A 26,650-nucleotide genomic window follows, 5' to 3' on the forward strand; every position below is an offset into this window, starting at 1 on the left:
AAGGGGATTATGGCAAACTCAAACCAAAATAGCCAAAGAGGTCCCAAGAGAAACACCAATCTCAATCCAAGTCAAAACCATGCTCGAAGTCAAAAACCCAACATCCAAAATGCCAGTGAAGACATACTACTATTAGATTCCTAGGTCAGCAAAAAGTTTGGATGATGGATTAGCCAAAATTCCAAACTACGGGTTTATCAAGGGCAATTATTTTGGGGGATTGTAAGTCAGGGATAAGGTTCTATACATGTTGCTTAATTTCTTTAATAAATAAAGTTTGACAGTTAACAATAAAAAAAAAAAACTAATATAAATTAGAATTAAGAAAAAAAACTCTGTACTAAGTCCCTTTTTCTTCTTCCTCCTTTTACCAATACCAGAACTACAAAAGCCATGGCTCTCCAAAATGTGTTTAAAAGGAAGATGAAGTTGGTAACCATTTTTTTTAAATAAATAAAGAAAAATTATTAACTAAGAATAGACAGAAGAATACAACCGGATAAGAAATCACCCGAAAATGGAACATAATAACTGAGATGCAAAAACACCTAACCATGCAAACTTTGAAACACCCCACACCAAACCCAAAACAATTGCCTTCTTCCCACCCCTTGTTTGGCTAATGCTTCTGCAAAAGAACTGACACACCTTTTAACCCATTGTGTACACACTTCCATAACCTGCGTTAACTATTTGAATTATCTTCGCTCGTTAATGTATATCCAGAGCCCATCACTTGCCTTCTCTATCCAGCCAATTACCTGTTGAGGTTTTAGACAGATTTGTGCAGATTTAGCAGTGGTTTTTTGTTTATTTATTGTTTAGATACGAAGTGGGGACCATAGCACCCTTGTTGGGTCCTTTTTCAGTTGTTCTTTTCAGTGTTTTATGCAGTTTTAGGTGTTAGCCGCCCTATAAGGGCACATTGATCTTTGTACCCTTCTTTATTTTAAAAATATAAATACCAGTGAAGAGGGCGGCCAGATTATTGCTCTCTTTTCTTTCTCAAACCTCTTCTCTTCTCTTTCTTCTCTTCTTCAAGAAATATTTTTTCTTTTACAAATTTTTCTGATTCAGCAGTTTTCTACTTGGTATCAAAGCAAGGCTAGGGTTTCTTGGAGTTCTTTCATGCAGTCCTAGATCAGCCGATTGCATGAGGAGATAAAGAGCTGATCGATCTACTTCAGACTGCCCAGTTCTTGGATTTTTTGGTGTTTTTCAGTCACCAAGAAGGTGATCTATGTTTTGGCATCAAAATCAGGAAGAACTAGAGTGTGGGGAAGAGTCATAGTTAAGTTGGACTCTTCAATTTTGATATGATCTTGGGCGCTTGGACCTTGTTGGACTTCTCTAAGTTTTTTATAGGGGACTATTAAGTTTCTGGGAAATCTTAGGCTTTCTAGAGTAACTGATTCACTCTTCTCTTCGGTGGGAAATGGTGGGAGAAGAAAGATTCCTCTCCAGATAGGGTTTTCTTCTTCTGAAATGGTCAACTACCCTTATGTGTGAGATTGATTTGATCTTGGAGGCCTTCTACCTACTTATTTCCTGTTTTTGAATTGTTTGAAGTTGAAATGGAGAGTTAGAGTACTGAGCAGAAGTCCACCAATAACATGGGTCGGGTGTTGGAGGTACTAGTGATATTTTTGGGTATGGAATTATTACCACAGTGAAACTGGATGGTACAAATTATTTAGAGTGGGCATAATCAGCCAAGATGGCCATTGGTGCTCATGGGAAATTGGGGTACATCACTGGGGAGGAGAAGAAACCTGATACAGATTCCTCCTGGTGGGTATAGGAGAATTACATGGTTATGGCCTGGTTGTGTAATTCTATGTTCTCACATTGGTAATTTTTTTTTTTTTGTTGGATAATACTACAAAGGAGGTCTGGGATAGAGTGACTGAAACCTATTCCTTAAAACAAAATGTAGATAGAGACTACCAGTCAAGGAATCAAGTGATTAATACAAACCAAGGAGATAGACCTCTTGCCATGTATTTCTCCATGCTAAAAACGCTTTGGCAAGAGATAGATCACTTAGAAACCATGGTCTGGGAGAGTACGAAAGATGCAGCAACCTATCAGAAGTTGGTAGAGAAGAATATGATTTTTGAGTTCTTGGTTAGGGGGCTAAACCCTGAATTCGACATTTCCAGTCAACACATCCTTTTCTAGAGAAAGTTTGACTCTTTCTCAAGCTTATGCCTTTGTTTTTGGAAAGGAGAGTAGAAGGAATGTCATGTTAAGACTGCTTGGGAGTGATTGGTTGGCTATGATTAGTACAGTCAAACCTAAGTCAAATGGAGACGGGGAGTAGTGAGACTAGGAGGGAGGGTAAGAAGGACTTGGTGTGTGACTATTGCAAGAAGACTAAAGCATACCAAAGACACTTTTTGGAAGCTTTCACCCACACCTCATACCAGCTCAGGTCAAGAACAATAAGGGAAATGCAAATGTGGCAATTATAGGAGACTCTTCGGGACCTCTTACCCAAGCTGATTGGGACTTCATTGAAGTAATAGCAGATGGTTCCCATATTCCCATTGATGGAGACCAATAACATTATTTTATCCTCTGTCTTAAATGTTCCTAGACTCTATAGTAATCATCTTTCTATGAGTTCTCTGACAAGAAATTTGAACTATTCAATGACTTTCCTTCCTGGTAATTGTGTTTTGCATGATCTAGAATCAAAGAGGACAATTGGGAGTGGTCGTGAGGTGAATGGAGTCTACCTTTTGGATGAGATTCCAAAACATCAGAGTCATCATGTTAGTAGCAACAACCAACGGTAGTAGTGGATCAGATTCAGTGAATCAAATTATGCTCTGGCATAATCATTTGGGTCATCCTTCTTTCAGTTCATTAAGACTTTTGTTTCCAAAGTTATTTGAGTCTGTTCAATTATCTAGTTTGCAGTATGAAAGTTGTCAGTTGGGAAAGCATTGTAGACATTCTTTTAAACCAAGTAATAAAAGAAGTTCTTTTTCTTTTGATATTGTTCACACTAACGTATGGGGACCTTATTATATTTCTTCCATGGGTGGTTACCGTTATTTCCTTTTGTTTGTGGATGACCACACGTGGTATTCTTGGATATATTTGATGAGATCACGTGATGATGTACCTATTTTGGTGCGACAATTCTACCAAATGGTTCTCACACAATTTGCAATGAGGACTAAGGTCTTCAGATCGAACAATGCTAGAGAATACTTTGAGAATGACTTAGACACATTTTTTGGAGCATAGTGTGATTCATCAGAGTAGTTGTGCATATACACCATAATAGAATGGGTAGCAGAGAGGAAAAATAGGCACATTGTGGAAATGGCAAAAAGCCTTATGGTGTGTTCTTCAATTCCTATTCGTTTTTGGGGGGATGCAATTCTCACAGCTGTGCATCTGATTAATCATGTCCCTTCACGCATTCTTTTTCTAGATGTGGAGATATTTTATATACCTTTGAGAGTTTTTGGGTGTGTTTCCTTTATTCACATTCTTGGTCCTCACCACAAGAAATTGGACTCTAAGGCCAAGAAATGTGTTTTCCTTGGGTATGCTCAAAACCAAAAGGGGTATTGCTGTTATGATCCGATGTCAAGGAGCAGATTTGTCACAATGGCTGTTACCTTTTTTTAATCTACATTCTTTTTCTCGGGTGGTTCTCCTCAAGGGGAGTATTTTGGGGAGGAGAACTCACAATTGGTTCCTCTTCCCGTTTCATTTGTTTCTCTTTCTCCATCAGTTTCACCATCAGCAACTCCGTCAATTCCACTACCTAATCCACTACGGCGAGCCTCATAGTTCTATCAGCGCCACCAGAAGAGGGTTAACTCCACACCAGTGTTTTAAAAGTACAAGGTGCAAAAAAGGCACAAGGATCAATTTGCGCCTGAGGCGCAAGGCACAAAAAATAAAAAAAAAATCAAAAAAATGAAAAAAATTATTAAACATAATATTAATAAAAATATAAAGTTTAATTTTAAAATATTTTTTTTTAAACCTACTATCTAATATTAAAATACAAAAATATAACATGTAAAGCATATTCAAACAAGAATTTAAAAATAAAATCAAATATATAAAACATTTTCAAGCATATAAAACCCACAATCTCTTTTTTTCTCAATTGCATTACTTCAAGTAGTTAATGTGATGTAAAACATATTACATTCCTGATCCTACGAGCCGTCTTTGTACCACGCCGCTCAAGGAAAGCCCAAACAAGTCCAAGTTAGGTCTTAATTTCTTGAGTGAAGTATACCCTCTTATTGCGTCGGTGCGCTATATTCCCTATTTGGTAATGTTGTTCATTCATTCATCCTAATAAAATGCCTTCTTTTTTTATAATTGAAATAATTTTATTAATCAACAATAGACAATAGTACAAAATCCCCAAGGAAAGGCACGAGTTGCAACCTCTCCGGGCTAGTTAAGTACAGATTTCCAAATTAATTTTATCTCAACTCTCATATTGTTGGTTAACCACTTTACTTTTTGATGAGATCTTTGTAGCCCCAAATGGCAGTATCCAAGTTTAGGAGCCACCTTGTTACCACCTGAGAGTCCCCTTCAACTAGGAGATGCTCCACCCAAGCTGGTTGGTGATCTGAATTCCTTGTACTGCAGCAAGGATTTATGCCCTTGTGGAATCCCCCACTCCCACCGGTCCCGAGAATAGGGAAATTATGTTGATGTCCTTATTTCTCAGGATACCCTCTATACCTAAAGGCTCAGGGTTGCCTTCGCTGCTTCCATCAAAGTTCAGCTTTATGACACCTTCCAAAGGCGGAACCCATTCTGACAGAATTCTATCATTCTTTGTTGAAGTGTTAGCTATTACTAGCCAATTCTTCCACAAGTCATCAAAGATATCCACAGTTTTCAGCCAATGGATTGCTCTTGTCAGGATACAATCCTTCATTTCATCTAACCCTCTTTCCTTCTCTAAGAAAATTCTTGCATTCCTTTCCTCCCAAAGAGTCCACAGAGTGGCTGCCCTGACACATTTCCACACGACCTTACCTCTTCTAGTGTGCCAAACAAAGGCAGATGGGTTGAATAACAAGCTTAAATCAGAAGGCATAGACCACCTACCTCCAAATAAACAAAGGCCCCACCTCCATATAGTTGTAGCAAAGGAACAAAAGATCAGCAAATGGAAACAGTCCTTATTCTCGGCCTTACGCAAGGAACACCAATTTGGGGAAAGACAAAGCGAGGGTCTCTTTTTCTGCAAGTTTTCCAAAGTATTGATTTTCCCATAGAAGACTTCCCAGGAGAATACAGCAATTTTGGGGGGAATAGGTCGCGCCTAGACTTCTTTGACAAGGAATCCTTGGGAAATGGGGTTAGAACTGAGGGATTTTAGAAAAGAATAACAAGTAAAAGTACCTTTTGGAAGAGGAGTTCAAACCCTTTGATCAAAATAAGTGGGATCCAAGCAAATGGATTCTAGTAAATGAATTAGCTCAATAACATAACTCGACTCACCATCCCTCAACCCTCTATGAAACCCAAAGTCCTAGTTTAAAGATAAGGGGTTTAACATGCTCGAGAGAAAAGTTGCAATTGGCTCATGTTTGTGAAGGGAAAGGGAATAGAGCGAGGGGAAACAATCTTTGAGGGGTTGAGTACCCACCCAAATATCCTCACAGAACAGAATAGCATTACCAGAACAAGCATCATACCTGATGAATCTGAGGAAGTGAGGGAGAATACCATGTATAGCCCTCCAAGGTGTAGTAAGGGTAGCTCGGCGAGATATCCCGGAATCCCAACCATTTCCTACATAACCATGAATGCTTGCCACCACCTCATGCATTAATCTCTCTCTCTCTCTCTCTCTCTCTCTCTCTCTCTCTCTCTCTCCGGGACCATCTCCATAGCCACTTCCCTAAAAGGGCTACATTCTTCAACACTATGTTCCCTATCCCTAAACCCCCTTCTTCCTTTGGTTTGTTAACTATCTCCCATCTGATCAAGTGATCCTTTTTCACCCCTCCTGGTTCCCATAGAAGGTCCCTCATTCTCTTCTCTAGTTTCTTAGCCTCCCTTGGAGGAATCTTGAACACTAAAAGGAAGTAGGTTGGAAGGTTGACAAGTGTAGCCTTAATTAAAGTCAGCCTACCCCCTATTGAAATGTAATTCTTTTTCCAAGCCGCCAAGCACTTATCAAATTTCTCCACAATAGGGGCCCAGAAACTACTTTCTACAATGGATTCAATCTCCCTATTCTCCAAGTTTACTCCAGCCACACAACTTTTATCAAAATTTACCTTCAAGTTGGAGACCCTCTCAAAAAGTACTTATTAAAATCTTAGGGCTCTCCACTTTGCTCAACTCATTCCCTTCACAGAAAATAACAATATCATCAGCAAACTGGAGGTGAGTTACTGGAATGCCTCTGCTCCCTATTCTCCATCCCTTTATTTGGCCCTCCTCATCTTCTTTGGAGATCATCCTACTAAAGACATCAGCAATAAGTGTAAAGAGGAAAGGGGAGAGTGGACCCCCTTGTCTTAAGCCTCTATTGGCTGGAAAAAAGTCCTTAACCACCCCATTCACCAACACTGAATAACAACAAGAGTTTAAGCATCCTCTTATCCAATTACACCATTTATCCCCAAATCCAAGTCTTCTTGACATCTCCAGCAAGAAACTCCAATCCACTAAGTCATAGGCTTTCTCCAAGTCCAGTTTGCAAACAAATCCTTTCCTGCCCGATCTCCTCATCTCTTCCACACTCTCGCTTGCAATAAGGATCTGATCTGTAATTTGTCTATCCTGTATAAAGGCTCCTTGTGCATAGCTAACGAGAGAGGGGAGAACTACTTTGATCCTTCTAGAGAGCACTTTTGCCAGAATCTTATAGATGCTTGTCACCAAGCTAATTGGCCGAAAATCTTTGGGGTGTCTGGCATCATTCTTTTTGGGAATTAAGGCTCTCCTCCAATAACTCATTCCTCTCTCTGTGATTATTTGGACCATACACATTTGTTAGCACCCAAATAAATCCATCTTCCACCATTCTGAATTTTAGGGATACAGTGAAGTTTCCTATTAGCTCCTCTACTGGTTCTACGAAGTCCTCCCTCCACAAAGTTACTATTTCCCCCGAGGCTCCCCACGACGGAGCTGAGCACCATTTTACCCCTCTTATTTTCCAGATCTCCCTAACCCACCTATCTAGTTCAGCTAATTTTGTGTCCTACAACATCACAACATCAGGTCTTTCTCTCCCAAGAAGCTCCTTAATCGATCTCCTTTTTCTGGCACTACCCAAACCCCTTACATTCTAGCTTATTATCTTCATTATCTTTCAAGAATTTAGCCCTCCAATATAGTGTTCCTTCATTTAGAACCCTTCTTCTTTCCCCTCTACCACTGAAGTCGATATCCCCTTCAATGTCCATTTTTAGTCTCTCTACTTCAGACTTTTTCTTCTTTTTCCTACCCTTATTTCCCACCGACTTCCTATTTTGCCCTTTATTTCCTAATTCCTGCCCCAATCTATTGGTTCTTGCCTTTGATTCAGGGTTTTTTGGAGCCACCTCTATCATTTCCTCTTATTTATATTCCTCCAGCAGGGCACAAATCTACTCCCAAATCCATTCTAACTCCTCTTGTTTACTTTCTAACAACCCAACTCCCTTCTCTGATCGGACTCCATCATTATCAATCGCCACTTCCCTGCTACCAGTTGGTTGGTCTAGTTGGGATTCCAGGACATCTGTTACAGGCAGAGAACCCAAGTTAGTATCTAAAACCAAATGGACAGGCTTTTACCTGGAATTTAGCATAGATGGTTGCATGTGGACCGGCTGCTGGGTATCAATTCTTGGAGTTAGGACTAGACCCTTCCCCTTTTTCCAGACTCGGTCGTGGAAGCGGACTAGGTACAACCAATACTTCCTCACCCTCTACAGTCATAGAAACTTCACTTCTCTTTCCCTCTGCGTGAATCCTTAGGTAAGGCTCCAAGTCTGATTCCTGTCTCTCTAGCCTGATGTCCTGACTAGGCTACACATATGGAATGGACTCGTTTATTGGCCGGGATGCACTCTGTCTTACCTCTTTAAGTGTTCCCAACTCCACCTGTCTTTTGTATAGCATACCCAGTTTGGGAAAGATGTGTTCTCCGCTGCTAAGGCTCACTCTTCTTTGTGTTTCGATATTACCAGAATCTTGTGAATCCGTCTCCTCCTCTAGGAATAACAATTCAGTGTTTAGGCTACCCTCTTCCAGTATATCTCTTGGTTTTTGGAGGTCGATACTTCCCAAGCTAATGCTTTCTTCCAAATCTGAACCGGAATTAGAAAGTTCTTCATCGTGTGTCAATCTTTTCGAATCAGAGTCGAAAACCTCACTGCTCTTCACACTCCTGGGGTTACGGCGTTCCTGTTCCTTATGCGGCATCTTCTTCGAGGGTCTCCACTATAACGAGCTGGAGACCTTCGTTGAACTGTTGGAACGAGAGAAAAAGCACGAGGAAGACGATGGTATACGGATTTTACTGTCTACTTGAGGAGCCAACCTTGTCACGTGCTCCTTTAAGTTGTCACGCGCCCCCTCACTCTTGGGTCTTTTAAGCATAGCCCACTTAACTTTTTGGGCCTACTGGGCCCAGAATTACAATTTAGAGATGGGCCTGCTGGTTGGACCCCCGTGCATATTCCTGAGGCTATCAATACCTCTGCCCGACCCGATGAATCACCTCCCTCCTCCCGTATTACACTCAGACCATTCCTCTCCACTAGAGTAAATTGCTTAGGTCCACTAGCAACTGCCTAAGCAAAAGAAACTTTGGTTTTCCCACCGTTGCCTTGTGTAACACGCCTAACACTTATAATGGTTTCCTGATCCGAGTCTTTTGGCCTGCCTAAAGGCTGTGCTTCCATTCTTGTGAAAACTCCTTGTTTCTTTTTTACAACCACTTTCAGACTGCCACGTAGCTACAGCTCCTCCACCGCTTCGTCTTCCTCTTGCCTTGCTTCTCTCCACAGGGTAGCTTCAATGGAGGACAGTAACCACACTGGAAAGAACAAACCCTCCACAGCTACATTCACCTTCCTCAGTATATCTTCTGGTTTTACACCACCTAGTAGAATGGCTGCACTTCGCAGGTCTCCCCAAAAAACACCATCAAGGCGAGCTCCACACAACAAAGCAATTGAGTTTGTTGATTTTTGATTCCAGAGATGGAATGGCAACCCAAGCACTCGAACAATTACATTATCTTCCACTGAGAACACTTTTGAATTTGATGAAAACGACCATTTAAAAACCGAGAAGGTTCCCAGATCATCTTGGATACTTAGGGCTCTAACATTTACCTGGTTTTCAAGAGGGTCCAACACTGCCTTAGCAGGATCGAACGGGGTCACAATAAAGGTGCTTCTTAGCTCCATCTTGCTCTTCAACATTTCTACAACTTCCCACCAATTTGTCACCACCCCTCCAGCTTTAACCACTAGCATTCTATCCCATTTTCCTTTTGTCCCCTCTGCTACCAATGAAGGGTCCCTCCTACTATTTGCCATGGGAACAAACTTTTTGTTTGTATCCTCTTTTTTACACAACTTGTGGTTTCTGGTCGTTGTCCCCTTTCATCAACCTTCATATTCTCTTTATTCTCCATTCTCCTTCTATTTAGAAAATTTGTTAGTGTCCCAACAATCCTTCTCCACCCTTGATCATTCTTCCCTTAAGGAAGACAAATCATTTGTTTCCTTCCTTTAGAGAAATATTCAGTTAAAGAAATAAATGCACCTTTTGCATTCTTCTTGTTCTCCAGCACATACCTCCTACCCGATCCTGAGAAATTTTCTTTTCGATATTTCTGCTTCCCTTTAGCAGTTGCATCAAAGACAAACTCTTCACCCACTCAATCATTTCTAAGCCTTCCACAAGGATTGTGGCTCTCTCTTACTTTCAAACCCATCCTTCCTTTGATCTGTATCTCTTCGAAGAAAAACTCTTTGGCCGCTATCCTCGGAGCTGACCTCCATTTTACTTTCTCCACGAAACCTCCCTCCACTTTCTCCATGAAGCCTCCCATCCTAATAATAAAATGCCTTCTTAAAAAGCAATTAAAACTATAAAATCATTATTTTTTGTGTGGTAACTAAGAATTTAAGACCTAACATGGACTTGTTTGGGCTTGCCTCGAGGGGCGTGGCACAGGAGGTCGGGGGCTCAGACACAAAAAAAAAAGCAAAAAAGCATCGGCACAAGGCGCACCAGGCATGTGCCTTTTGAAAGGGTTGCACCTAGTACCTAGGCAAGGTGCCTACCCTTAAATGTGCCTCCCCTGTGCGCCTAAGCACACCTTTTAAATCACTACTCCACACAAGCTCAAATAGAAGAACCTACACCACTCTTTGTCAGTCCATCTAAGATTCCAGGTTCAGCGGATATAGTTCCAGGTATTCCCCTTAAGCCTAAGCCTATTTTTTTCCCTGATGGTGATGTTTCTATACCTAACACTGTTGTTACAACCTACCCACTACACTTTGCAAGGGAAAAAGAAAGTGTACATCCCATTACATTTCACACCAACTTTCTTACAATGCCTTATCATCTTCCTATCATGCTTTCCTTTCTTCCTTGGATTTTGTGTCTATACCCAAGAATGTCAATGAGGCTCTCTCCAAAACTGAGTGGAAAATAGCTATGCAAGATGAAATGGAAGCTTTGGTTAAGAACTAAACATGGGAGATAATTTATCTTCCTATAGACAAAGAGATAGTCGAATGTAAATGGGTGTTCACTGTGAAGTACATGGCTGATGGCAATATAGAGAGGTACAAGGCAAGGTTGGTTGCAACAGGATATACACAGACCTATGGTATTGATTACCTGGAGAACTTTGCACCAGTTGCTAAGATGAATTCAGTTCAAATTCTCTTATCTCTAGCATCTACCTATTCATGGCCCCTATTCCAACTTAATGTTAAAAATGCATTCCTTAATGGTGATCTACAAGAGGAGGTATACATAGACATTACAACTAGTTTTTATGAAAATGTTGGTAAGGGAAAAGTTTGTAGGCTGAAAAAATCATTACATGGCTTGAAACAGTCACCTGGGGCATGGTTTGATAGGTTCAGAGAGACACTTATCCGTTTTAGGTACACACAGACTCAGTACAATCACACTCTTTGTAAAAAGGAGAGATGCACTTGTGTCAATTCTGATCGTGTATGTGGATGATATAGTTGTTACAGGAAATGATCTTAAGGAAATTGATGCACTCAAGAAGTCACTACAGCAAGAGTTTGAGATCAAGGATCTAGGTGGACTAAAATATTTTATGGGGATTGAGGTTAAAAGATCCAAGCATGGGATTTTCATCTCTCAGAGGAATTATGTGTTGCACTTACTACAGGAAACTGGGAAATTAGGAACTAAATCAGTTGATACACCTATTGACCCAAACCATACAATTAATGTTGTGGATGGTGAGTTGGTTAAGGATGCGGGGAGATATCAGAGGATGGTAAGTCGGCTGTTATATTTATGTATGACATGTCCAGATATTTCTTATGTTGTTAGTGTTGTAAGTACATGCATGCTCCTCGGATTCAGCACTAGGAAGCCATTGAGAAGATAATTGCATACCTGAAAAAGCATCCTGGTAGAGGGATTCTTTTCTTAGACCATGAAAAATTGAAATTGGAGTCCTATAGAGATGCAAATTGGGCAGGTTGTTTAGATGGCAGAAGATCTACATCAGAGGTATGCGCCTTTGTGGGTAGAAATTTGGTTTCACAAAAGAGGAAAAAACAGTCAACTATGGCTAGATCAAGTGCAGAGGCTGAATATAGGCTTATGGCCCATGATGTTTCAAAACTACTTTGGGTTAGATCCTTATTGATTGAGATTGGGATAAAAGCTGAGGAAAACATGATATTATATTGTGACAACCAAGCTGCAATCCAATATTGCACACAATCCAATTCAGCATGACAGGACAAAATAAATTGAGGTTGATAGACACTTTATAAGAGAGAGGGTGACAACCAAAGAAGTTTGTTTGCCTTATGTCTCCTCTAAATTACAGTTGGCTGATGTCTTCACCAAAGGAGTTGCAAAGAACATGCCTGAACATGATCTACGCAAGTTGGGAATGTGTGACATTTACTCCCAACTTGAGGGTAAGTGTTGAGGTTTTAGACAGATTTGTGCAGATTTAGCAATGGCTTTTTGTTTATTTATTGTTTAGATAGGAAGTGGGGACCACAGAACCTTTGTTGGGTCCTTTTTCAGTTGTTTTTTTAAGTGTTTTATGCAGTTTTAGGTGTTAGCCACCCTATAAGGGCACATTGGTCTTTGTACCCTTCTTTATTTTAAAAATATAAATACCAGTGAAGAAGGTGACCAGATTATTGCTCTCTTTTCTTTCTCAAACCTCTTCTCTCTTTCTTCTCTTCTTCAGGAAAAATTTTTTCTTTTACAGATTTTTCTGATTCAGCAATTTTCTACTTTACCAATTGTGAATCTCCTTTAATGATCAACCTATTTATACTTAATTCCTTAGCCCTTTTCACCCCCTCTATCAAGGCCAGAATTTCTGCTCACAGTGAGTCCCCAAATCCAATTGGTCCTAAATAAAGAGCTACTACCAATCCTGCCTCCGATCTGAAGACACAACCAATCCCTGATGGCCCCGGGTTTCCTACACTGCTCCCATCAAAATTGAGCTTGATAAAGCCTTCCATCGGGGGATGCCATGAAGGCTGGATGATAGATCTGCTTGGAACTGAGGCTGCTATTTCCTTGCCAGTTATTAACAATGATCTCTAGGGGAACATCATCAAATATGTTCACTGTTTTTACCGACTGGGCACCCTCGTAGTAATCACCTCTAAAATTGCCTCTCTGCTTCTTTCTTTTTCAGCAAAGATTCTTTGGTTCCTTTCCTCCCATATTGTCCAACAAACCGCTGCCCTGGTGCACCTCCACAGGATTTGTCCCCTCCTTCTGATCCAGCTACCAACAGAATAGACGAAGAGGCTTTGTCCAACCTCAAAAAAGCCTCCCTTCAGTCTTGCAAACACCTTTGACACTAGAACAGATCTGTTAGAGCTTTTATGCCTAAACCTTTTAACCACATTAGGAGGAACCTTGTAATTCTTCTTTTCTTGCTAAATCTCATTAATCCTTTCAAGCTCTAGGTCCACATTTTTCTCAAACACTTGCTTTGCCATCTGAAAAACTCCATTATTATGTGATGTCCTTGCTTCACTCTGAAAATTGCTGTCCCCCCCCCCCAGCCCCATTAACAGAAACACCGGAACTCGAAAGATCCATCTTGCTATCCTTCAAATGCCCCCCGGGATTTTCTTCCACTTCTGTAAATGCTTTCCTAGCAAAATCTTCTCCACCCAAGAAGAATAGACCCAACAATTTACTCATTTCCAACCATAGGTAGGTTGTGGCTTGGAATCCAAGCCACATCCCAACAACATAAACGTTTCTTTCTTTATAACCTTTTTTGTCGAATCCTGTCACTAACCAACAGACAATAAACACCAACTATTTTTTCGATCACCTTTCTTTAATAATAAATAAGTTCATTAACAAAAAAAAAGGATCCACATCATACTAAGACTATGCCATAAACCAACCAACAATACTCCATCAACAGGATTACAAGACTAATACCACTGCAGCCTAATCTAGACAAGCAACATGTAACACCAAGCAAATTCAACCAGCCTTTTTCCCCTCCCTTCTCTGTTTTCTCATTTCTTTCTTTCTTTCTTTCTTTCCTTCTTTTTTTGATCAATAACTGTGAATTGAATTAAGATTATGAAAAATTACAAAGCAGGGGAGCTAAACAATCTTAACTCCCGAGTACAACCATTGAACACAAAAATAAAGCAATTACAACACAGCCCAAAAAATAGAGTTTCTGTTCACCCCTTGCCTAGCTAAACCATCTGCCAATGAGTTTGCACTTCTCTTTACCCATGTGCATTGAATTTCAATGTCCTTAGTCAGCCATTTAAATTTTCTCTTTTCATTGCTGTAATTCCAAAGCCTAGAGTTATCCTCTTTTAGCCAGTTCACCACAACTTCAGAATCTCCTTCTATGATCAACTTATTAGTATTCATGTCCTTGACCCTTTGTACCCCTTCAAGAGTTGCTAGTATCTCAGCCCTCAAGGAATCTCCCACCCCTATTGGTCCAGAAAACATAGCTAATAGATTCCCTTTTTCATCTCTTATTGCTCCCCTTATTCCAGATGGCCCTGGATTACCCATACTGCTGCCATCAAAATTCAGTTTAGTAAAGCCGTGAGGTGGAGGAATCCAGCAAGAGCTTGAGGCCTTTTTAGCTGAAGCTAATTCTGCGATCTCCTTCCAGTTTCTTAGCAACTCATCAACTGAGAATTCTGCAAACAAGGCCAAAGCTTTCAACCAATGTATCACCCTAATATGGATGACCTCCAATATTGCTTCCAAGCTTCTCTCCTTTTCTGAAAAGATCTGTGAATTTCTCTCCTCCCAAACAGTCCAACAAACTGCAGCCCTAATACGTCTCCACATAATCATTCTCTGTTTTCCCATTTCACCAATTCAATATCACATGGAAATTGGAAAGTATTGGTTCTAAACATCCCTTTGGAAAGAGATCAAGTAATCAAATGGTAACAATTTTTTCAAGATACACCACTCACATTACTTGTCAAAAAAAGATACACCACTCACATTAAGATTTTGTTAGGTGCCTATACCGTAACCATGGGAAGGATGTATTCTCACTACTGCTACCAAGATAAGGTCATCAGGGTCTGTGACTTGCACAAGTAGAAATAATAATGAAACATGAACCTAGAGAAGTTGCAGAATTGTTTCAAAAGAAAATTGGAAGTCATGTACAGAGAAGCAAAATCCATACTCTGGTGTACAGGATATGTTATTTTCTCTCTTAGGCAGTAGGTGAAATCCACTCGGAGAGAACAATGAAAATTTCCAGGACTGAAACCCTAGATGAGCACAAAAGAATAGGGAGAAGCTTCTCAAGAGAACTTTGTGTGTATGCTTTGGCAAACAAACTCGGTGCCATTAAAAAGAGGTTGAAAATCTGGAAAGTGGAGAATAATTTGAATTCTGAAACTGAAAAGAGAGCTTTGTTGAGTCTCACTAAGGAAATTGATTCAGCAGAAGAGATAGGTCCTTTATCTGAGGAAAGCAGAATGAAGAGGTCTCAAGCAAAAATAAAGTATGATAAATTGGCAGTAGAAGAAGAAATTAAGTGGAGGCAAAGAGCTAAAGTGGCCTAGTTAAAAGAGGGGGATAAAAACACTCACTTTTTTCATAGAATGGAAAATGCCAGAGCAAGGGTTTCTTCAATTAGTAAGTTGGAGTGGGAAGGTAGATTGGGGGAATCTGATGCAAATATCAAGGTAGTGGCAACTAACTTCTATAAAAACCTTTATAAAGAGATTTGGCCAATCAGATCCTTTCCTAGAGACCTTCCTTTTAAACAGTTGAGTGAAGATCAGACTTCTTTCATTGAGAGACGCTTTACGGAGGAGGAAATTAAAGCTGCCATTACTATGTTGGTGGCTGATAAGTCACCAGGGCCGGATGGTCTTACCAACCTCTTTTATGTCAAATGCCGGGATTTTGTGAAGCAAGATATTTTGAATGTATTTCAGGCGTTCTATGATAATGCTTCCTTTCAAAGAAGTTTAAATACTACCTTTATCACCCTCATTCCAAAAATTGAAGGGGCAGTTAATGTTAAAGAGTTCAGGCCAATCAATCTCTTGCACAGTTTCTACAAGATCTTAGCTAAAGTATTAGCCGAGAGAATGAAAGGGGTGTTAGGGAATGTTATTTCATACAACCAAAGTGCTTTTGCTTTGGGGAGGCAGATGCTTGATTCTATTCTTATTGCTAATGAGCTGATTCACTCAAGAAGAAAAGAGGGTACCCCTGGTTTGATTTGCAAATTGGACATGATCATGTCAATTGGAGGTGTATTGAATTGGTGTTGCAGCATATGAAATTTGGGCAGAAATGGAGAAACTGGATAAAAGTTTCTGTATCCACACCCAAATTTTCAGTTTTGATTAATGGTCAGTCAGCAGGGTTTTTTGACAGTTCTAGGAGATTAAGACAAGGTGATCCCTTATCCCCCTTGCTCTTTATTTGTGTTATGGAAATTCTCACTTTGTTTTGTAAAAAGGCTGCTGAATCTAGTGATTGGGAAGGCTTTGCATTCTCTCCTGAAGGGGAAAAGATCAATATTCTCCAATTTGCATATGATACTTTACGCTTTGTGGATGCCTCTCCCTCCCAGTTAGATATTGTCCTTGGGATACTATCATTGTTTGAGGTGATCTCCGGGCTGAAAGTCAACTGGAACAAAAGTCAAATCATTCCAGTGGGTAATGTATCTAACATAGTTTATTGTGCGGAGGTTCTGGCTTGTCAGACTGAATTCCTCCCAGTAATTTATTTTTTTTACCAGTCCTCCCGGTGAAATATTTGGGACTGCCCTTGGGGGAAAATTGTCTTGCCTCCTCGATTTGGGATCCAGTTATTGAAAGAATGGAAAGGAAAATGGCTGCCTGGAAGTCTAGATATCTCTCATTTGGGGGTAGGGTTATTCTGATAAAAAGCACACTTTCCAATCTACCTACTTACTTCCTTTCTCTCTTCCCCATCCCTAACAAAGTTGCTAAAAGATTGGAGCAGATTCAGAGATGTTTCCTTTGGAGGGGTTGGGATGAGGAGAAAAAAGTTCACCTTGTAAGTTTTGGGACCAAGTATGTCTTCCTAAGGCCGAAGGTGGTTTAGGCATTAGGAAATTGAAGAGTCTTAATTCTGCCCTCCTTAGCAAGTGGATTTGGAGGTTCTCAGCTGAAAGGGAGGCCTGGTGGAGATCCCTCATAGCTGATAAATATGGGGTAGAGTGGGGCAACTGGAGATCTAGGGATCCTCCCCAAAGTTGGGGTGGTTCCCCTTGGAAAGCTATCATGAAAAATTTCTCTGTTTTCATGAAAGGGATTTCAGTCAAGATTGGTGAAGGGGATAGAACAAAATTTTGGAAGGATCCTTGGTGTGTGGATGGGACTCTAGCTGAGTCTTTTCCTCTACTTTTTCAGTGTGCTTCTAACCAAGAAGCTTCTGTGGTTGAGTATTGTTGTTCGACTGGTGGGTCTCTTACTTGGACTCCCATCTTTAGGAGGGATCTATTTGGTTGGGAATTAGAAGAGACTGGATCTGATGGCTCTTCTTCAAAAGCAGAAGATTGATCTGCAATCGGAAGACAAATGGTGTTGGAAATGGAATTCGGATGGTGAATTTACTGTCAAATCCCTTGCCTCTAAAATCCGTTACTCGGGTCTCACTGATTTTCCTGCTTCACGGATCTGGAATTCTATAAGTCCATCAAAAGCCAACTTTCAGATTTGGACGATGGCCCTTGACAAATGTCTTTCCAGAGTTAATCTGGTGACGTGGGGCATCCATGTTATGGACCTTTCCTGGAGTCTTTGTGGTCACCAAGCGGAATCGACAGATCATTTGTGTGTTCGTTGTCCATTTTCCTCTCAGATTTGGGGACACTTTCTCAAAGCCTTGGATTTCAGTTGGGTAATGCCTAGATCAGTTAAGGAGCTTCTCTGTTGTTAGAATGTGAAAGGACTAAGCAAGAAAGGGAGTCTGATGTGGAGGACTATTCCTGCTGCTGTCTTATGGTCCATTTGGGCTGAGAGGAATAGTAGAATTTTCTGTAATAAAGCTAAAAGTCCTGAAGATATCATTCAGAGAGCTGTGGGCAAGCTGACATCTTGGGTGTCTGTATCTAAGGAATTCAAAAGTCTGAAATTGTCTTCTTTCCCTTGCTCTAATTCCCGGTGGAGATTGTAACTGCTGTGGTTTTCAGGCTGCCATTCTGAGTCTGAATCCAGCTTGTATGTGCTTTTGATTTGAATAAAATTACCTTACCTTTTCCAAAAAAAAATATATATATATATATATATATATATATATATATATATTTCCCCTGTATTACAATTCAGTAAAATTTCCCCTGATCTGTTAATGGTTAGAAAAAGAAAACACTGAAGAACATTGAAGTCAATGCGCCCAGCCACAAAAAAAAAAAAACATCTTATGAAGTCATACCCATTAGAAAATCCTATGAAGGACTAATAAGTTCTATAAAATGTTAAAAACATCATGTGGATAATTTTCTACTTTTAATTTTTGTATAGATAATAAATTTTAATGTCACGTGGATAAACAAACTTACATGACTAGCAAGCATGTAAAGAAAGAGATTGAAAGCAGCTCCAGCCCATGCCGTTTCAGTAATTATGCCGGAAGTTCTCGTGACTTCTTTATACAGTGGATATACTCGAATCAGCCTTGGCACATATTGGAGTAGGACAACAAACTTCAGCAACTCCTTTGTATGCAATGCCTTTGAGCCACTTATTCGAGTTTTGACAACCAAAATTACCATCTGAACAGAGTAGATAGTCAACCTTAAATTCAATTATCAACTCACATAAATTCAACCATCTGATTACAATGAAAAGATAGGTTATGAAAAAGACTGCAAATTTTGGCTACACAGGTTACAGAACAGTTATTCTGATAACTCAAAAAATGCACTAAAAGTACTAGAATATGCATTTATAGGGAAGCTTTGCACATCTATGGGTAATAGAACAAATCTATGGGCAGACCTTTGGTGGGGGGAAATGCTACTTAAGGATACATTTTCCCTTATCTAATCACTTTCTATGTACAAAGAATATTTCGATTCTCACTGTTATTTCCACCATCGATCAGGGGTTGTATTAGGATTTAGGTCTAAGGTGAAGATCAAGGAATTCTGAAATTTCAAAATGTTAGAAATCTATGAAAAACCTTCTTTTAGTAAAACTGTAAAAGATAGAGTATACATCAAAATAACAAAAAAAAGTAGGAAAGTATAGCAAAATGGATTTATAATACATAGGACCAAATATTAACATTAGCAGTTCAATATTAATTTCTTTTTTATATTATCTTATCCTTTGTCAAATTTTCCAATTTTTTCTTTGAGGAAGGCATGTTGCATCTTTGGGACCAACTGCCTCACCTTTGCCTTTTAAACATCATAAATCCTGGTTCCTAATGATCCACACTACTTGACAAACAAAGAAACATGGAATGGCCCAGACATAAGAAAAACCATAAGGATGGAAACATTGCATAGAATACCAGTCTCCATCTACCAAAAAAAGGCTAGGGCAAAAAGTATTTCCTTCTATCCAGACAGACACAAGAGCACCCATAAGAGGGAAAAATGATTCAGTTAGGCATAGCTCTTATCATGATTACATATAATCATACAATATGTCAATATACAATGGCTGTCAAAGGAACTCTATACCTGTGGCAGTGGAAGAACTGCTAGAATGTCAATTAGGAAATAGGATGATAAGTATCGCTTAGCTATCTTCCATGGATCTTCAACCAAAACACCCCTTCCGAATACTCGAGAATATGGAGCAATAAAAGCAGTACGAAATTGAAAGATGATATGAAGTATATAGAAGATATCAGTGAATGATCGCAGGACACTAGCTGTGATCTCCATATTACTATCTAAACCAAGACACTTCTTTTTGCTATTGATCACCGGGATATAAAAGAATAAAGGATCCAAGGAGACTGCAATAACACATGACAATGCGAATATTTTGTTCCATTTCTGAAGAAACGATCCCTGTGGATCAAGAATTTTTTTCCTAGATCCTGGTTCTTTTATCAATGAATCAGTTAGTGAGCTGAATCTCAGTGATTTTCCAATACTTCTAATCCCTACAGAACCCCATTCAAAACTTCTTTGGATCCTTTCTGAAACTGAGCTTATTGCTCTTCTTATCTTTCCTGAATGAAATTCACCTCTTGAGGAAAATTGCTGATCAGAACTTAAGGATCTCTCGGAACTCCAATCCTGAAACCTGAATCAAAGACGGACAAATAAATAAGTAGTCAGAATTCAACATGGAGAAAATATCTAGATTGTTACTTTAAGTAATTGAATACTTGTACCACCAAATCACCAGATAAAAATTTTTAATAGCAGGTAGGACACAAGCAAATATGGAGTTCTGACCCTCCTACAACACCTACCCAGATGTAAATCCAATTGCATGACCCCAAGAATGCATTACTGCATCAATTGGAGTGAAATAATGTGATCAAGTTCAAGAAAAATGTTCTCTGCACAGGTGCGTAGAATTATCCCTTCCAAACAATTTTAGCCAGATTATCACTGATAGAAAAAGCATCTAAATGAGCCCCAAATCAGGCCCATCAAATGGTTTATCCCATTGCTTCAGATAAACAAAATGCCACTGAGTACATTTATGATATATTTTTGAGACTCAATGTCAAGATTTGCTAATAGTGAGACTGAATAAATATTTTTTTTTTGCACCATATAACAACAACAATATCGATTCAGATAAATATATATCATAAAGTTGAAATGCAGGAATCCTTGTCAGGGTTGAATCAAGCCCCATTCATTTACCGGTAAATAAGCTTGGGAAAGTTGGTCAATGGGTATCTTGGTTGAGAGAGATCTAAAGGTGGTGGTAGACCACTAGCATGAAGGAAATTAAACCCCTGGCACAGGAAATAGGGTCAACTTTCCATTGGGTATGGAGATTAGCAGATGGACTAGCCAAACAAAGGGTTAACAGGGAACAGCTGTTTTGGGTTGAAATCTAATGTATAATTAATGAAGGATAGTTGATTACCCACCAGCCTATATCTGGGGTGTTAGGCACATTATATGCAATAAAATTTACAGTCACTTGTATATGTGAGGACCTACCAAGGTCTGAAGTGGTTGTTGAGAGATTGGGAGTCAATTTGAGTCGGAAAAGGAGATTATTTTTTCAGGAAGAGATTTGGAGGGTGATTTTTTATTTTCCTTTTTAGTTTGATGTAATTGTGTTGCATTTGGATGGTGTTTTTGTGTGTTGCCACAACATCCTCTGATGTTTGTATTGAGTTTTTATTTTAATGAATTTTTCTTTCTACTCTTCAAAAAACAATAGAAAGCAACAATATTTGGCCATCTTTATCACTAACAACCCCCCCCCCAAATGCCAGAGGAACCCAGATTCCTAACCTCTTTGAGCTTGTTTTACCCCTAACAAAACAAAATAAAACATGAAATATAAACAATACCCCAACCAAGTGATCAACCCCTCCCCCTGTGCCATAAAAACCACCTAAACAATTAGAAAACAAGAAAAACCCCTTCCAATCACATCTAAACCCAACATCCAGCAACACACACCATCCTCCATCATCATGAAGCACCCCATTAATTGCCAACTCCTCTGTTTGAAACACCTGCACAAAGTGCCCCAAGGCCCAAGCTATATGACTATACAGTCCATCTAATAATTCTTTTTTTTTTTTTGTAAATAGGGTTAGATAGGTGGTCCATATGCTTTAGTGTTGAAGCATATGCTTCAATCCATGCAGCATATACCTCACATGATTGCAATGCCTCAACAGTGTGCATCAAGGCTTTTTGAGGATGCCTGGCATTGAGGTACACACCATGAAGAATACGCCCCATACGCATCTGAAAACACTTTTTGTAATTATATACATTTTACTGCTCACTCTTAATAAAATATAACTCTTTGTGCTGGGAGAATTATCTAAACACCTCCTTGATCTTTGTACTTCCTGATTCTCATTTTAAGCTTGGAAACCTAAGCTGTTTCAATTAGCCTTATTAGAACAGATGCAAAACCTAAAGACAAAAAGGAACAAAGGAAACCACATCTTTGATCAAAGAAGGAGCCGGATGGCAATTAAAAATAGAACCAAAACATTCACATATATAGAAATTCCTAAGAGCATCAAAGAAATAGGTGAAGTATGACAGATCCTAGTATTAACCTTGTCAAGAAATACAAAACACAAAAAAAGGTTGTTTTTCCCAAATTCATCCAGCACTAGTGGATTCTAAGCCTCTATCAGTAGCAAGAGAAATATTGAAAGATCTTACAGTTTACAATAAAATTACCATTTATCAAAAATATGGAAAGATCTTATAGAAAATTTGCCTTTAGAGCCCTCTTTCTCACTGATCCATCACATTGACCCAGTAAAGTTGGTACAAGTTCCAATTTTTCGGAGAAAAAAGCAAACATTCATCAACCACTCTGCTTAGGAGAGGCTGGTGGAAGGTAGGAGACTAAATAAATGAAGTACCTTGCATGGAATAGATTCATCACTTATCCTTCGAAGTCCCAACCTAGTTTGATATATTTGTAGAGCCATGGGCCAAAGAGAAAAAAAGTCTTGCAAAGCTACACAATTGTCTTCCAAAAACTGAACCTTAGAGGCATCCCTTGTTTTAAACTTCTTACACCTATTTCCCCTTTGTGGATATCCTTCAAGTCCTAATTTAGCAATTAAGAACTTTCTTAGTTAAAATAGCTTTGATACCATGTCAAACAACATAAAATAGAATAGCAACTCAAGAAGGAAACAAGAAGAAGAAATAGAGAAACGCCAAGGTTTAACGTGGTTCAGCTTGGTAGCCTACATCCACGGGAGGAGAGGAAACACATCCACTATGAGAAAAAGAGATACAACTCTCTCTCTCTCTCTCTCTCTCTCTCTCTCTCTCTCTCTCTCTCTCTCTCTCTCTCTCTCTCTCTCTCTCTCCCCTCAAACCTTAATCTCACACAACCACTTGCTTAAATAAGCACAAGACCAAAATACATCAAAATTACACTGAAGCCCCTTTTTCTTCCACAAATACATATAGGTATCCACAATATTACAAATACACCCAAATACAATATAACTCCCAACACGCCCCCTCAAATTCAAGGTGGGAAAAGCAGCTTGAGTTTGCAAGTAAGGATGTTGAAGCAACCTTCATGGAAATAGGTTTACTATTGAAGCAACAGCAGCCATGAACCTTGAGATGTTGAAGGCCCTGAAACAACAGTTCGCCGATACACCAAGGAGCTTCACACGTTCACCAACAAAGTTATCATCACACCACAAACCATTACCAACTCACAAACATCCACAACTTGAGGCATCATAGCCTCTTTTCCAACTCACAAAATCACAACCAACTACAACTTGAGGCATCAAAGCCCCTTTTCCAACCAACTACCAAACAACCACAGCTTGAGGCATCAAAACCCTTTTTTCAACTCACAAAACCATCATCAACTCACAACTTGAGGCACCACAGCCTCTTTTCCAACCAACCACCAAACAACCACAACTTGAGGCATCACAACCTCTTTTTCAACCAACTCACAAACAATCACAACTTGAGGCATCACAACCTCTTTTCCAACCAACCACCAAACAACCACAACTTAAGGCATGAAAACCCCTTTTTCAACCAACTCACAAACAATCACAACTTGAGGCATCAAAGCCCCTTTTTCAACCAACTCACAAACAACCACAACTTAAGGCATCCAATCCCGTTTTCAACCAACTCACAAACAATCACAAATTGAGGCATCAAAGCCCCTTTTTCAACTCACAAAATACTGCATCCTGAGGCTAGTAGTCCACTACTACACGAAGAGATTCCATAGTAGTCGACTACTACCTCAACTGAATATGAAATAGCAGCAATGGAACACCTTCACAGCAACCAGAACACCTTTACAGCAACTAGAACACCTTCATAACAACCGGAACACCTTCACAACAACCAGAACACCTTCACAACAATCGGAACGCCCACTCCGATACCATGTTAAACAACATAAAATAGCTCTAATATCATGTCAACCAACATAAAATAGAATAGAAACTCAATGAGGAAACAAGAAGAAAAAATAGAGAAACACCAAGGTTTAACGTGGTTCGGCTTGGTAGCCTACGTCCACGGGAGGAGAGGAAACATATTCACTATGAGAACAAGAGATACAATTCTCTCTCTCACACACACTCTTACTCTCTTCCCCATTCACTCTTCTTCAAACCCTAATCTCACACAACCACTTGCTTAAATAAACACAAGACCGAAATACATCAGAATTACATAGAAGCCCCTTTTTCTCCCACAAATACAAATAGGTCCCCACAATATTACAAATATTACAAATACACCCAAATACAATATAACTCTCAACACTTAGAAAGCCCACTATCACTACCCTTCCCTACACTCATTTCACCATTGTGGCATCCCCTTTCCCTCCAATCTAAGAATTTCCCTTCCTACCTCTTCCTCATGGTCAACCACTTGTATTGGATATACTGAACCAAGACCCATGATCCCATCTGTTCTTTGACTCCTATGTCTCATTGTCTATCCTTCTCTTCTAATTAGCAAATATCATAAAAGCAAAAACTTCTCCTCATAAAAAAGAAAAGGCATAATTCCTTTCTAAACCTGGCTTCCTTCTTGATAATTCTTTTCCAAGTCTAACTTCCAATCCAATCCAAAGGTTTCATCTATTTGTGTCTCTTCCTTCTCCAAGCTCTCAGATTTTTTTTAAGATAAATAAAGAAAATAATTGATTGCTAAAAGGAAAACATTAAAAGCATAACTAGGTGACCAGATGTCACCACCACTAGAAAAACAAGAGATCATTACAACCTCACTTCAAAACAAAACAAATATTTCAAGATAAAACAGAACATCAGCAATTCTTTTATGCATTCAGAGAGTTCCAGAAATCAGCACCAAAATCTTCCTTCCTCAACCCTTGAAACTCTGGAAGCAGCAGCAACCAACCAATAACTGTCAAACTGATAACAGCCACTATCTCTTCCATAATCCATACTTCTCTTTTTCTCCTCAGATTCTGTCCTCCGTTCATTATTTTAAGCTCCTTTCACTTCATTATCCAATTCCTCTCCCCCCTTAAATCTGTTCATCATCTTCCAAAGACATTAGGGAAGTCTTCTACAGGGTGAATCCTACAAACAAGAAATATGCATAGCTGCTCCTATACATGTGAACATGCAGTCATAAAGATCCATTGCTTGGTATGCCAACTCAAAGGTAATTCAATAATGTGCTTAAACCAAATGACCACTGATTCTAATGACTTCCCTGATGAGTTTTCCCATTTATTTGCTGGGTACATGTCAACTCATGAATCCCACAGAAAATGAGGTGTCCATCCATGACTTGGCTTGACTTCTTACTTGATCAAGTACGTCTGGGTTTCAGTATATCTTAAACCTTAGTTTCTAAACATTAGAATTTTGGCAGTTAAAGGTAATTCACCTATTTATTTATTGTAATAGCTAATAGTGTTTAAGGTTGGATATCTGGCCCCTTGAACACTTGCATTATAATGTACTTTAAACTAGAACTAACATGTTTTGAAAGTAATAACTATTTTTTAAATTTATCCAAAAGAATTAAAAAAATGAGGTAGCTTTCCAATTTTGAAGCGGATTGTAAAGCAACTGTTTAAGAGGAAGGATATCTGATCCTACAACAAACATGCAGAAGAGTACTGGGATTATGTCTGAATAGCTATATATAATATTGCCAGTTAGTATGCCAGGAGAACTTGTTTGATGAAGTTTGGACACGTTAAAGAACAATTTCAAATGATACCATGGAACATGAAGATAGTTCATTTCTAGTTTTCAACTTAAATTTCCCTAATAGAAATAAAAATCTTAAAGGTCCACATTGCAAGATCACCACTACTAGTAATAAGGCTAAAGACAAATTCTTTACTCCACTAAACAGTACAACTATTGTTTATCTTCCATACTACAACACTGAATACAGAAGAACTGAAAATCCATAAAGAAACAAAATTCAAAACTATTATTTAAGATCACAATATTGAAACAGGAACTAATAAACACAAAAAAGGTACACGAACTTCAAGGAACTAACCTCACAAACTTATCTTGACGGAAATTCGTCATATTAGCTCGATTGAGAACAGTGTCTGATATGGAGTGTTAGCCTTCAGACTCTCAAAAAGGACAGAGATGTTCTTCCATGTTCTAGACACAATTAATTTTTACCACTAAAAAGTGTCATCTTCTTTTTCAACCTCAAAGTGTACCCTAAAGACATAACCTGGAAAAAAAAGTCGCAAGTCAGTGGACACAATTTTCAATAGAGTTTTCAATACAGAGCATGCCCAATAGCAGATAAAATATAGTTGGTTTGCTTGGATGATAAATGAATGATAACACCAACCAGCTCTTTATCAACAAGTGGCAGCAACCGTGCATCCTTTTTTGTTTCAGTTGAATGAATATCCATATATAGATTACAGAATGACACATTAAAGTCTGCAATTAAGAGAAGAACATGAATACCATCCTATATTGCAACTTGGGCCAAAAATTCTGTTTTTTCCCAGCAAAAGAACGACCATATTGCTCAGCATTTGTCAGTAAAGTATTAGCATATTTTGACTTTTTATTGGATTTTGTTCTGGAATTCGGATTCCCATATGGCATCACCATTGATACTGACGGCAGTTAAAGTATAAATCATATCACCTAACTTTCACATAGGTGGAAACGGTCTTAAATCGCAAGATGACAAACGCCAACTCCTCATCCGAACCAACCAACTATAAACAACCAGGAAAATTTTGGATTGTCTTTACGGACA

General features: G+C 39.1%; 1 protein-coding gene across 2 annotated transcripts in view; it reads right to left on the minus strand.

Annotated features, from left to right (window-relative positions):
- LOC148864478 (cyclic nucleotide-gated ion channel 1-like) overlaps window positions 1–26,650 on the minus strand; it is a 35,360-nt gene that overhangs the window by 8,000 nt on the left and 710 nt on the right. Inside the window, exons 2-5 of one of the 2 annotated variants that reach the window (XM_088978141.1) lie at window positions 26,228–26,322; window positions 25,916–26,104; window positions 19,418–19,991; window positions 18,287–18,499 (exon numbers count right to left, since the gene is read on the minus strand). In XM_088978141.1, the coding sequence (XP_088834267.1) occupies window positions 18,287–18,499; window positions 19,418–19,991; window positions 25,916–25,947 (819 nt within the window). In that variant the 5' untranslated portion in view covers window positions 25,948–26,104; window positions 26,228–26,322. The remainder of the gene's footprint in view (window positions 1–18,286; window positions 18,500–19,417; window positions 19,992–25,915; window positions 26,105–26,227; window positions 26,323–26,650) is intronic. The other variant, XM_088978140.1, reaches the window with a different exon arrangement.

Source organism: Nelumbo lutea, chromosome 3 (genome assembly GCF_056320005.1).
Source record: "Nelumbo lutea isolate HS-2025 chromosome 3, American lotus-T2T, whole genome shotgun sequence".
Taxonomy (NCBI): domain Eukaryota; kingdom Viridiplantae; phylum Streptophyta; class Magnoliopsida; order Proteales; family Nelumbonaceae; genus Nelumbo; species Nelumbo lutea.